A 12,770-nucleotide genomic window follows, 5' to 3' on the forward strand; every position below is an offset into this window, starting at 1 on the left:
CGTTGTTGGATTCCCACGGACTCAGAGAAAGTTCGATGCAGTTTGGGTCATTGTGGATAGGCTGACCAAGTCAGCGCACTTTATTCCTATGGCAGTTACCTATTCTTCAGAGCGGTTGGCAGAGATTTACATCCGCGAGATCATCCGTCTTCATGGTGTGCCCGTGTCTATCATTTCTGATCGAGGTACGCAGTTCACCTCGCACTTTTGGAGGGAAGTACAACATGAGTTGGGCACGTAGGTTGAGTTGAGCACGACATTGCATCCTCAGTCGGACGGACAGTCTGAGCGCACTATTCAGATATTGGAGGATATGCTCTGCTCTTGTGTTATAGACTTCGGAGGTTCTTGAGATCAGTTCTTTTTGCTTACGAAGTTTGCTTACAATAACAGCTACCAGTCGAGCATCCAGATGGCTCCCTATGAGGCATTATACGGTAGGCGGTGCCGATCGTCAGTTGGATGGTTCGAGCCGGGGGAGGCTCGGTTGTTGGGTATAGATTTTGTACAGGATGCCTTGGATAAGGTCAAGATTATTCAGGATTGACTTCGCACAGCTCAGTCCAGGCAGAAGAGTTATGCCGACCGTACAGTTCGTGATGTTGCATTCATGGTCAGAGAGAGAGTGTTGCTTAGGGTATTACCCATGAAGGGTGTGATGAGGTTCAGAAAGAAGGGCAAGTTGAGCCCAAGGTATATCGGGCCTTTTGAGATTCTTGAGAGAGTGGGAGAGGTGGCTTACAGGCTTGTGTTGCCACCGAGTTTATCAGCAATTCATCCGGTGTTCCATATGTCCATGCTCCGGAATTATCACGGCGATCTGTCCCACATGTTAGATTTCAGCTCTGTCTAGTTGAACAAGGATTTGACTTACGAGGAGGAGCCGATGGCTATTCTAGCCCGACAGATTCGTCAGTTGAGGTCGAAGAGTTATCCTTCAGTCCGAGTGAAATGGAGAGGTCAGCCCATCGAGGCAGCTACTTGGGAGTCAGAGTCGGACATGCAGAGTAGATATCCCCACCTTTTCACCAGCCTAGGTACTTTTCTATGTCCGTTCGAGGACAAACAGTTATTTTAGAGGTAGAGAATATGATGACCCGATAGGTCATCTTATGTTTTAAAACCTAATTCTGCGCTATGAATCCTTATATACCTCATTCTAGCCTTCCTCGATTTGCATGCGCAGTCCGGGTATTTTTTTTCGAAAAGCTTTTATGTTAAAAACTAAGAAAATATGAAATTTTTGCCTTAAAATCCATTTGAGTTGACTTCGATCAATGTTTGTGCAAACGGACCCGAATTCATATTTTGACGGTCCCGGTGGGTCCGTATCGTAATTTGGAACTTGGGCGTATGCCCGGAATCGAATTTGGAAGTCCTTAGCTCGAGTTATCGCACTTTGTTGAAATTTGAAAGTTAAAGGCTTAATGACTTTGAAATATTTGACTTTTTGGATATTGGGTCCGTATTTTGGTTCCGGAATTCGGTATAGGTCCAATACTATATTTATGACTTGTCTGTCAAATTTGGTGAGAAACGGAGTTGGTTTGACGTGATTCGGATGTCCGGTTGTGAAATTAGAAGTTCATGAGTTTTCTTGAAAATTTCCTTTGATTTGATGCTAAATTCATAGTTCTAGGTATTATTTTGGCGATTTGATTGTGCAAGCAAGTTTGTATGACATTTTTAAACTTGTGTGCATGTTTGATTTGGAGCCCCGAGGGCTCGGGTGAGTTTCAGATAAGCTACAGAGTGGTTTGGACTTAGAAAACTCAGCTGGTTCTACAATTTCTGGTAACTGGTGTCTGATCTCGCAATTGCGAGATCAGTGTTCGCATTTGCGAACATTCCCCAATCCTGATAGGTTCGCATTTGCGAGCAAATTCTTCGCATTTGCGAAGAGTACCTGGGTCAGCATGAGTTCGCATTTGCGATCAAGAGGTCGCAATTGCGGGGAGGCCAGAGTTCGCATTTGCGAACAATACTTCGCATTTGCGAAGTGGGGCTGGGGCAGGCTTGGTCGCATTTGCGATCAATTTGGTTGAAAATGCGGAAGATCAATATTCGCATTTGCGAATAAGTCATCGCAAATGCGATGAAAGCGGAGATGGGAGGACTTCACTTTTGCGATTGATTCTTCGCATTTGCGGGATTCGCATTTGCGAACCCCAGGTTGCAAATGCGACATCTGCAAATGATCAAAATGGGACTTAGACGGGATTTTGGTTCATTCTCTCAAATTTTCAAAACAAGAAACCCTAGAGGCGATTTTTCAAAGAACCTTTCTTCCCCAAATCATTAGTAAGTGATTCTAAACTAGTTTCTTTCAATCTTTCACTACATTTTCTAAGATTTCAACCAAAAATCTTGTATTTTCATGGTGGAAATTGGGGGGTTTGGGTAGAATTAGGGATTTTTGTAAAATGGGGATTTAGACCTCAAATTGAGGTCGGATTCCAAAACAAATTACATAACCGGGCTCGGGGTTGAATGGGTAATCGGGTTTTGGTCTGAATTTCGGGTTTGAACCAAGCGGCCCCGGGAGTTGACTTTTGTTGACTTTTTCAATAATGACCTAAATTGAATCCTTTGCAATCGTGGGTAGTTCCTAAGGCTTAATTTGAATTGGTTGGTTGGTAATTTGCTAGATTCTATTGGTTCGAAGGCTTGTTTGAAAGGCAAATCTGTGATTGAGCTTTGAAGTGGACCTTGGGAGCGAGGTAAATATCGTGGTTAACCTTGACTTGAGGGATTAGTACTTGTTTGTCTATTTGCTACATGTTTAGATATTGGGTACAATGTATATGTGAGGTGACGAGTACTTATGCATTGTTGTCGGGTTAAAGCATGCAGGTGGGGACTTGTTCCTTGTAGTTTATTGCCTACTTTGATCTTGTTATCCATGATTAGACTAGTTACTTACTAAATTGATCGTTCTTATCGTGTTTACGGGCTTTTGTGATAAATTGAGTATTGATTCCAAAGTTGAGATTGGTATTGTGGAACCATTGTTGAATTAAGGCTTGTTCTTGTTGATTCTATCTCCCTACTATTACTTATTCATTGGTAAGTGGTAAGGGAGAGTGTTAATGCATGAAAGGTGATGACGTGCCATATTGTGAGTATTAATGCACGAAGGGTGATGCCGTGCCATATTGTGAGTACTAATGCACGAAGGGTGATGTCGTGCCACATTGTGAGTGTTAATGCATGAATGGTGATGTCGTACCATGTTATGAGAGTTAATGCACGAAGGGTGATGCTGTGCCATATCTATTGATTTATATTGTAAGGCTGAGAGTAAAAGCACGAAGGGTGATGCCGTGCAGTATTATTGTTTCATTGTGAGGTTGAGAGTATAAGCACGAAGGATGATGCCGTGTAATATTCTTCATTGTGTTTAGTTGTTTTCACTGGTTAAAAGCATGTTGACTGTCCGGGTAATCATTTCCGTTGTATATCTTACATCTTGTGCCCCTTTATCATGTCCCCCTCCCAATAGTACATGTTTAGTTGTTATTGTTATTTTCTTGTACATATATTATTATTTGCACAGGTTTATTATGTGGGTGTCTTGTTATAGCCTCGTCACTACTTCGTCAAGGTTAGGCTCGACACTTACAAGTACATGGGGTCGGTTGTACTCATACTATATGTTGTACTTCTTGTGCAGATTTTGGTACCGGCCCTAGTTGATCGCGAGACTCGGTAGTCCGGACCTGCTTATTGGAGACTCAAGGTAGATCTACTGGCGTCCGCAGACCTTGGAGTCCCTTCCTAGTTTCCTTATTTTACTATTTCTTTTCATTCAGAAGAGTTGTATTTTCTTTCAGACTCTATTTGTAGTAAATTTTAGAAGCTCGTGAGTTATGACTCCAGATCCGCATTGTATCAAATATGATGGGCTTTATGTTATTCCGCATTTTGGTTTTAGCATCTATTTAGCTTTATTGATTCTGCTATTGAAATTGACTAAAAAAAAATTAGTTTAAAGAATCCTCTAACGTTGGCTTGCCTAGCAAGTGAAATGTTAAGTGCCATCACGGTCTCGAATGTAGGAATTTCGGGTCGTGACATGCGACCTGTTGAAGGTTATGTCAAGAAGGTGGATCAAATTTATTTTGTCAGAAAATTCAGGTCAAGAGGAGAACTGTTAGGTGTTTCTCTTGATTTTCTTACCATATTTAGTTTTTCTATCTTTTGAAGGAAATGGCAACATATTTACCATAATTGAGTTTTTCTTTTCTTGGAAGAAAATTACAAATCTCTCATATTTGGCTAGTCCTTTTTCTTGTAGGAAAAGGTTTGGACTTCTATAAATTAATAATCCTTCCTTGTCATTCGGTAGCATCTACAATATAGCCATATAGGGTTTGAGAGTCTTGTTTAGAGAGAAAATTTCGGGACAAATGTTAGCCTGCCACTTGTGTTTGCCTCTTCGTGAGATTATTTTCTAGATATTTTGTACTCTCTTTTATATAGTGGATTGCTCATCTCCGCCCGTAGACATAGGTAAATCGACTGAACCACATTAATATTTGTGTCTTTGTAAAGCCCCGTATGTTTTTGCAAATGATTCGGGTTGATTTCAAGCTTAAAGATTATAATTTAGATATAACGCGAGGCTAGCACGAGTGGAACAAGTCCATTGGAATACTCGGATATGAAGATCATCAGGGCCGGAGGTCCCTAAGTTAAGTGCCTAAGAAAGTAATTTTGGAAAATCAAATAAAGAGGATCAGAAAATCATTGATGCCCTGCGTGGCCCACACAGGTTACGTGGCCTATTCCAGAAGAAGGGAGGAAGAGTAGAAGAAAGGACTCAAGCTACGTGACCGGGTTAGGTGGCCCACACATGCTGCTTGGCTAGGATGCGTGGCCCACCCAGACGCATGTGCTGTAAAATAGGGGAAGTTCGGGGAGAGAGAAAGAGATGATATTTTTGGCTAAGTCTTGGGTTCTAGAGAGAAGGTGGAGCATCCCCAACCCAAATACACTTAAAAGGTGAGTTTCATGATATTTTTATGATGGATTAACATTGATTAATACTAGTATTAACATCTACATGGATTAAAATTCATAGGAATTGATCCAAATCTTCAAGAACACCAAGTGAACCCTAGTTAGGATTTTGACTTTAAGAGGTAATTTTTCTACTCTATACTTGCATATAATTATGGATTATGTATGTGGAGGAGATTGTGATTTAGAAAATGTTACTTCTTTGGAATATTACACGAGTCTTGAAAATGGGTATTGTGAGCTAGGGTTCTTGAAAGAGAAAGATGGTGAATAATAAAATTGTGAACTTTGTTAAGTTGTTTGGTGGTTCTTTAGTTAAAAAATACTAAAGTATCCCATGGATTGAACAAGACCTAAAATATATAATTCTTCACCATTGTTGAGCTAAGCGAAGAAAACGATAAATAGTGTTGATTTGGTAAAAATGAGTTAAATACTATTCTTTATTTGTGAGCAATTCATGATTGAATAACCTCAAAATGAGAGAATTAGAGTTAACAACTCAAGTATCGACATCTATGATGAGAATATGAATCTTTACTAGACTTGTGAAGTTGGACCTAAGTATTGAACACTTAGTTGACTTAGTTGGTATTGCCGTAACGCATCGTTGATGTATATGAGTTCATTATGTAGATATCGGCTTGTTTGGCAATGTTTGAGTATGTTAGTCAATTTGGAGCTTGGAATTGAGGTAAGTTGATTAAATTTACTTTTCTCGAGGGACTTACATGAAATGCATGATATATATATATATATATATATATATATATATATATATATATATATATATATATATATATATATATATTATGTATGTTGTGTCCGTATTTGTGGGAACAAGCGGGTGTGAATATCTCCATGTACTAAAATATTATATTGCATATGAAGTGTCATGTTATTTTCTAAAAACTTTGTTTTAAATATTAGTTGGTAAAATGACACTTGAGACTAACGTTATAAGTTTTATTAAAGAACTTATGTTGATGATAAAGGGATTAAACATTTGAGTTTTATTGTTACCTTTATTTTATAAAATGAGAAATATAATATTTTTAAAATATTTATATTTCGAAGTACCACTTGTTAAATTTTTAAGGATTGAAATCTCATTTTGTTAATTGATTAATATGAAATAAGAAAAGATTTCATTTTATTTTGTTCAAAAGGCTTGGATTGACTGTAAACGTCATGGTTTGATAAAATATATACTTTGAGTCTATTTTCTATGAATCTATTTTTGGGTATCAAATATTTTGGGAGTTACGTGTGTTCGCCAAAATTGACTTCAAATATATCGTATTTGTCGTCATAAAACTACACGTGCCGGTGTAGGCGTAGATGGTCACTTCGTGGTATAGACTACGACAAAGTATCCTCCTTAAGAGGGTGATATTTTGTGCTATTAATAGCATGGATGATTCAATTCGTACGGCACTGCAATGAGACGACCTAAGCAAGTAGGGTATATGATACTTGCCGCTAGGTACATAACCTAGTTGACCTTCTTGTGTCGGTGATGGCATAGTACTCCTGGTAAAAAGGTAAAAGATAATTTTGTTATGTTTAGGCCTAAGGAGCCGAAAGGAATTTCAATGACTTAATGAAGTTGAAATGGTTTTACATGATTTTTATTAGAATCATGGGTCGATATAAATATTTTAAAATTTTGTATCATGATTTACATTTTTCAAATCTTTTTATTTGAAAGATAAATTAAAGAACATGAATTGATATAATTGTTATTGTTTTATATCAAATAGTGGTTGCATTATTTTTGTAAAGCCTTGTCCCAAGAACTTGAGTTAGAGAGAGCTTATGATACTTATTGAGTACCGTGGTGGTGTACTCAGCCCTCAGGGGCCCCTCTCCAGGGTCCCGCTTACTTTACATATTTTCAGGATGAGACGTGGTACCTTATGGGCAGATGAGGCTTGGATGACTCTCTTTTCGAGGCATATAGCAAGGCACCACTTCTATTCCGTGGTAGCCTTCATGTTAATCTTAATTACTTTTAGTTGGGGTTTATCCCAAGTATTTATTCCATCTGTGTGTCTTAGAGATTCCATACACAAATGTTATTCTTTTAGAGTTGTAATCGAGAGTAATTCATATGGCATGCATGAAAGAAATATTATTATTCTTTTGTATCTTTCAATTATAAAAAAAATGATGGATTTAAAGATTTTGTTTCATGTATGGTTTTTATCATTTCAAATGATTGTGTTTTCAAAAAGGCTTTCGTATGTATCTATTTTGCATATAGATGGGCATTCTTGTACGGTTTGGTTCACCCGGATTGGATTATGTGTCGGGTGCCGGCCACGTGATTTTGGGTCGTGACAATCTCTTTTGGTATATTTCTCTTTTGTTGTCTGATTTATCGTCGTTTAAGGTTTACTTTACTAACTTTCACATGACACCTGATTATTTCGATCATAACAAATGGTATCAGAGCAAGGTTCAAGACAGGTTCATCTTGGCGGGTTTAGTTCTAGCCGCAATCTATTTAACGGTAATCATAATTTTTATCTGAGAAATTTGATCGAAATGCTACTTACGTTGAGACAAATTTTGTGATGGAGATTTGAAGATGCTACCTGTTTAAGGTTATGTGAAAAAGGTGGATCAAGTTTATTTTATAAGAAAATTCAGGCCAAGGGGAGAATTGTTAGGTGTTTATCCTGATTTTCTTACCATATTTCGTTTTTCTACCTCTTGAAGGAAAGGACAACATATTTACCATAATTCAGTTTTTCTTTTCTTGGAAGGAAATTATAAATCTCTCATATTTGGCTAGTCTCTTTTTTTGTAGGAAAATGTTTGGACTTCTATAAATTAAGGATCCTTCCTTGTTATTCGGTAACATCCACAATCTAGCCATATGAGGTTTGAGAGTTTTGTTTAGAGGGAGAATTTGGGGACAAGTGTTAGCCTCCCATTTGTATTTGTATCTTCGTGAGGTTGTTCTCTCGATATTTTGTACTCTCTTTTATATAGTGGATTGCTCATCTCTGCCTGTGGACGTAGATCGATTGAACGAACCACGTTAATGTTTGTGTCTCTTTTGGTATATTTATATTTTGTTGTCTGATTTATTATCGTTCAAGGTTTGCTTTACTAGCTTCCGCATGACACTTGATTATTTCGATTATAACACCTATATGTCTAGAGACGGATTCAAAATTTGAATTTTATGAGTTCAGATTTATAATTTTACCGTATCATATCTAATTTAATGGATTCAAAATTTATTATTTATATATATTTAATGATTTTTTAGGCAAAAATACATGGTATGAGCAAAAACTATAAGTGCCATACGTATTTATGTGCCTAAAACACAATATGTAGGTTGAACCGAATTAATGAAGTTGATTAATTATCTTCACATATTGCTCTATATATCCACGAATTCACTTGTCACTTGAGATACACCAACACGTTTTACGACACATTTCCTAGTCTCACTATACTAATTTAACAATAGTAATGAAGCTCAAACCAAAAAGGAAAAAGAAACAACTCTAGATTTAAAGTTTTAATTATAGGCTGTATTAATTAATTTGCACATGATTAGAGACAGCCGATTTGAATAACCTTTCATGTTTTCTCCTTGCGTTAGGCATTAAACATCACGAGATAAAGCAAAGGGTGGCTGACTGGCCTCTCTGCCGCATGCAGTTTTTATATTTTAGTGAAAAGAGCTAGTTTTTGCAGAAATAACCACTAAAGAAGTAGTAGTACGTAGTGTTAACCAACCAGTAGTATGAAAGAAGACAGTACTAGTAGTGCTTGAGAGAAACGTTTTATGAGAATCTGGAAAAGAGATAAAGTGAAGGAAAAAAAAAATGACTCAATCAAAGACAAAGGACTTTGAATCCCTTTTATATATATACACTACATTATTGTATCATAGATACTAATCCTAAAGCAAACTAAAGGCCCTGATCATTCAATAGGGAGTCTCGCGGTGGTGGCAGTGGCTGACGGCGGCGGAGGAATTTAAGAGATAATGGCACCCGTTGGACTACCACCTGGTTTTAGGTTCCATCCCACTGATGAAGAGCTTGTCAATTATTATCTAAAGAGAAAAATTCATGGTCAAGAAATTGAACTTGATATTATTCCTGAAGTTGATCTCTACAAATGTGAGCCTTGGGAATTAGCAGGTTAATTTAATTTCCTCATCTTACACTCCCTTTTCAATCAGTATTAACGATAGATTTGTTTAATTAGTTCAATTAATGCTGCACTTTAATTTTTGACTACCCTTTAGTTTTCGTCAAATATGTCATGATTATCGACAATGTAATCATTTCATTAAATTAAAGTACCTTGCAACATTTTCTTTTTGCAGAGAAATCATTTTTGCCAAGTAGGGATCCAGAATGGTATTTCTTTGGTCCAAGGGACAGGAAATATCCAAATGGATTCAGAACGAATAGAGCGACAAGAGCTGGATACTGGAAATCTACAGGGAAAGATCGGAGAGTAAGTTCACAGAATAGGGCAATTGGAATGAAGAAAACACTGGTTTACTACAGGGGAAGAGCACCTCAGGGGATTAGGACTGATTGGGTAATGCATGAATATCGACTGGATGATAAAGAATGCGACGAAATCTCCAGCATTCAGGTAGTTCGTATGTGATTCTAATTTATAATTAATTAATATACCAATTTAATCACTGGGATCATTACAGGTACCTTAATTAGTTAACAGCAGTCCTGATTGAAATGTCGATCTAATAATCCATGAAAAATCTTCATTACTCTTTCTCTCTCTTTTTTTTTTTTTTAATTTTTTTTTTTTTTGTGATTCTTATTTATATACTAACAACAAGCTGTATTCTGCTTTTCGTAATATACTCAGAATAGAAAGGTAATCATTAAAACAGATTGTACCATGTGTGTTTTGAAAGATTGCTTGGCGAGATCAGTATGATTTGGCTCCTTAAGTACATCATTATCGACTTTCCTGCATTTTCTTCTGCACCATATCTTCATTTTTTTTATCTATTGATGATTTTCCTGCGTTAATATTTGGAGCATTCAAATAGTTGGAAATGCGTGTAGAGAGATTGTAACAAAGAAAAAAAATTACAAAAGAACTAATTACTCATAGAATTTAAGCTGTATATAATGTGAAATTTTATACACTATAAGTGGATTTTAATATGTGACGTTAGATTAGTTATCATTTTTATGAGATTACCAAATAATGCTAGTTTTTCAAGAGATACATGCAAGTGAATTGATCATGTAAATATATTTTATACTGTGCAAGTACGAAAATTTTCACTGTTTAAATATCAGCACACTAAGTCTTGTTTTTAAAATTCAAGAGAAAGAAACGCTTTCTTGTTTATGGGAAATTTGATCTAGATCATTTAGTCTACATTTATTTAAATCATTTTTTTTTTACATTTAGCTTTTACAATCCCTCCCTGTTAGTACCTTTTCTCATGCGTTAATTACGATTTCAAAACTTTTAATCTCTTTGAAAAATTACCAACCAGGCCTCTCTTTATTACTCGTTAACATCACTTAGGCGCAGGTGTCAGCATTTGACTTTAAAAGCATGGATTTTGTAAGCCGTAATTTGCTGGAAAATTAAAAAAGCATTAGCTCTCGATATGTCTCATCAATCCTCTTTTTACACTTAAAGGATGGATAAAAAGCAAGAAGATTAAATGTCTAAATGTCTTTACCATGTGCCCCATGTTATCTGGCTTTTGATTTACCCTCTCTCTCTCTCAACTCAAGAGTTATTTGAGAAAGCAAGGGAGAAACACGGGAAAAAAAGAAAGTAAAAGAACATCAAAAGAGTGAAAAAATTATTTTCATACAAAAGCAAGGGAAAGGGTGTAAAAACCATTTTCTCAGATCATAAGCTAAGATAGTACAACTTAAAATTTGATAAGGAGATAGTAAAAGAGATAGAGGAACGTGGACTGCATGGCATTGCATGGAAAGCTAGGGCTTTTGTCTCTTACTAACACTAACTTTCTCTTTCCTTCTTTAGTTCTTTTTCTCTTTTTTACTATTTTGTGTTATATTATATAATATATGATAAGATTCTCTTATGATGATTTTAATTTTATATGAACAAATAGCTAACTGACATATTCGTTACTTGAGTGACAAAAGTGTATAGTTTCACTTTGTCTTTTGGATAGTAAGACAAAAGTAACATCCTTCCCTAAGACTGAATCTGTTATAGCCTCCAATCATCAAGTACTCCACTTGCTTTATTTTTTTGTTGATTTTTCTCCTCATCTTTCATGATCATTGATTAAAAAACACTCTGATCTCGCAATCAAAGATTCTTCCACAAAAAACTGAAATCATTATCCCTTGGTTTTTACCTAAAAGCACAGGGGGGCCACCCCTCCATTCACTTTCATTTTTTGTAAGAAGCTAAGGTGTCGGTTGCTTTTCACTTTATTCCAGTTTACTTGAATAAGCCAATGGATGTTCACTATTAGCCATTGCCCCAACGTATACATTTAACAATGACCTTAACCATAGAACTGAATTCTCCTTTTTGTTCAAACTTTCTTGATTTGAAGTTAGAACTCCCTTAATTAGAAAATATTAAATAATAAAATGATTCCATTCTGTTAGTGTCCATTGTTTTGCTTATTATTGGCATTTTAAGTTGAGTGAAATTGTACTTTTAAATTCTAATTAAGATTGGATAGCAAAGGAGAGAGAGAGAGAAGAGGGAGGGGAGAATTAAGGAATAGGGACAAGAAGAATCTGTGAACTATACTTTGTTTTACATAGAAGTAGAGAAGCGAATGATCTTCCCTTTTTCAGCATTTGTCCCTCCTTTAGGATCTCTTCTAGGGAGCTAGCTATTTTTATCAAATCAAAATCCAGCAGCCCCAATTATTGACTAGTACAAAGTCTATGACTCAATCTTTTGTTGTCAGCAAATGTACTTGTTATGTTCTCATTTAGCAGAAAATCTTTTCTTCTCTCTCTGAAAACAATAAAGATGCTAGATTTGACAACTCATACATAATACTAATATCACTTTTGTTACAGTTACTTAGTTATCTGATATTATAGTATAATTTTTTTTAAATTATCGTTGTATAGAAGTTAATCAAACTCGTACCAATATACCTAATTGACATTCTTGTTTGTTTGTTTATTTGTTTGTTGTTATGCGAGCAGGATTCATATGCATTGTGTCGTGTTTTCAAGAAAAATGGTGTTTGTTCTGAAATAGAAGAGCTAGGCCAACCTAGTACTGTACCATCATTTGAGTACCCATTAACCCAAAGCATTAATGTTCATGAGTACGAAACGACATCGCCTGATGTACCATTAGCATCATCTTCCTGTATGGAAGAAGAAGAAGAAGAAAAGGATGATTCTTGGATGCAGTTCATTACAGAAGATGCATGGTGTTCTTCCAACTCTCCCTTTCAAGGCGAAGAGATCTCTCCACTTGCTTTCACAAACTAAACACGAGCTTTCTGTGACCGATGACATATAATTCTTCTTAATAATCCATATTATTTGATAAAGTTTGTAACTTTTGTTTATCTTGATTATGGACAATGATTTCACTAATTGTATTTAGGGGTTTTTAAATTATATATCTATACAGCCGGCCAGTTTATCTTGTGGCTTTACAGGTTCAGATTTTGGCCTCTTTCTTGAGGCTGTCATGGTGTTATACTTGTGAAATAAAGGGTAATGGGTTGTTATTTTCTGTTTTCTTCTTCTTAT

General features: G+C 36.1%; 1 protein-coding gene across 2 annotated transcripts; it reads left to right on the forward strand.

Annotated features, from left to right (window-relative positions):
* Nucleotides 1-8,957: 8,957 nt before the first annotated feature.
* Nucleotides 8,958-12,755, forward strand: LOC107767111 (NAC domain-containing protein 54-like). Of its 2 annotated transcripts, none has more exons than XM_016586036.2 (3): nt 8,958-9,194; nt 9,383-9,660; nt 12,210-12,755. In XM_016586036.2, exons 1-3 carry the CDS (start codon nt 9,038-9,040, stop codon nt 12,501-12,503), a joined length of 729 nt encoding a protein of 242 aa, XP_016441522.1. In that variant the 5' UTR covers nt 8,958-9,037; the 3' UTR covers nt 12,504-12,755. The 2 variants fall into 2 exon arrangements, with proteins under 2 accessions (XP_016441522.1, XP_016441521.1); XM_016586035.2 differs by having other exon boundaries at nt 9,383-9,663; nt 12,210-12,754.
* Nucleotides 12,756-12,770: the final 15 nt, after the last annotated feature.

Source organism: Nicotiana tabacum, chromosome 4 (genome assembly GCF_000715075.1).
Source record: "Nicotiana tabacum cultivar K326 chromosome 4, ASM71507v2, whole genome shotgun sequence".
Lineage (NCBI taxonomy): Eukaryota > Viridiplantae > Streptophyta > Magnoliopsida > Solanales > Solanaceae > Nicotiana > Nicotiana tabacum.

What these genes read in the sequence shown, in the direction of transcription:
- LOC107767111 (XM_016586035.2), top strand. Translation starts at nt 9,038, where the DNA reads ATGGCACCCGTTGGACTACCACCTGGTTTTAGGTTCCATCCCACTGAT. An exon ending in TGAGCCTTGGGAATTAGCAG is followed by an intron (nt 9,195 to 9,382) that starts GTTAATTTAATT and finishes TTCTTTTTGCAG; the next exon opens with AGAAATCATTTTTGCCAAGT. An exon ending in AAATCTCCAGCATTCAGGTA is followed by an intron (nt 9,664 to 12,209) that starts GTTCGTATGTGA and finishes TTATGCGAGCAG; the next exon opens with GATTCATATGCATTGTGTCG.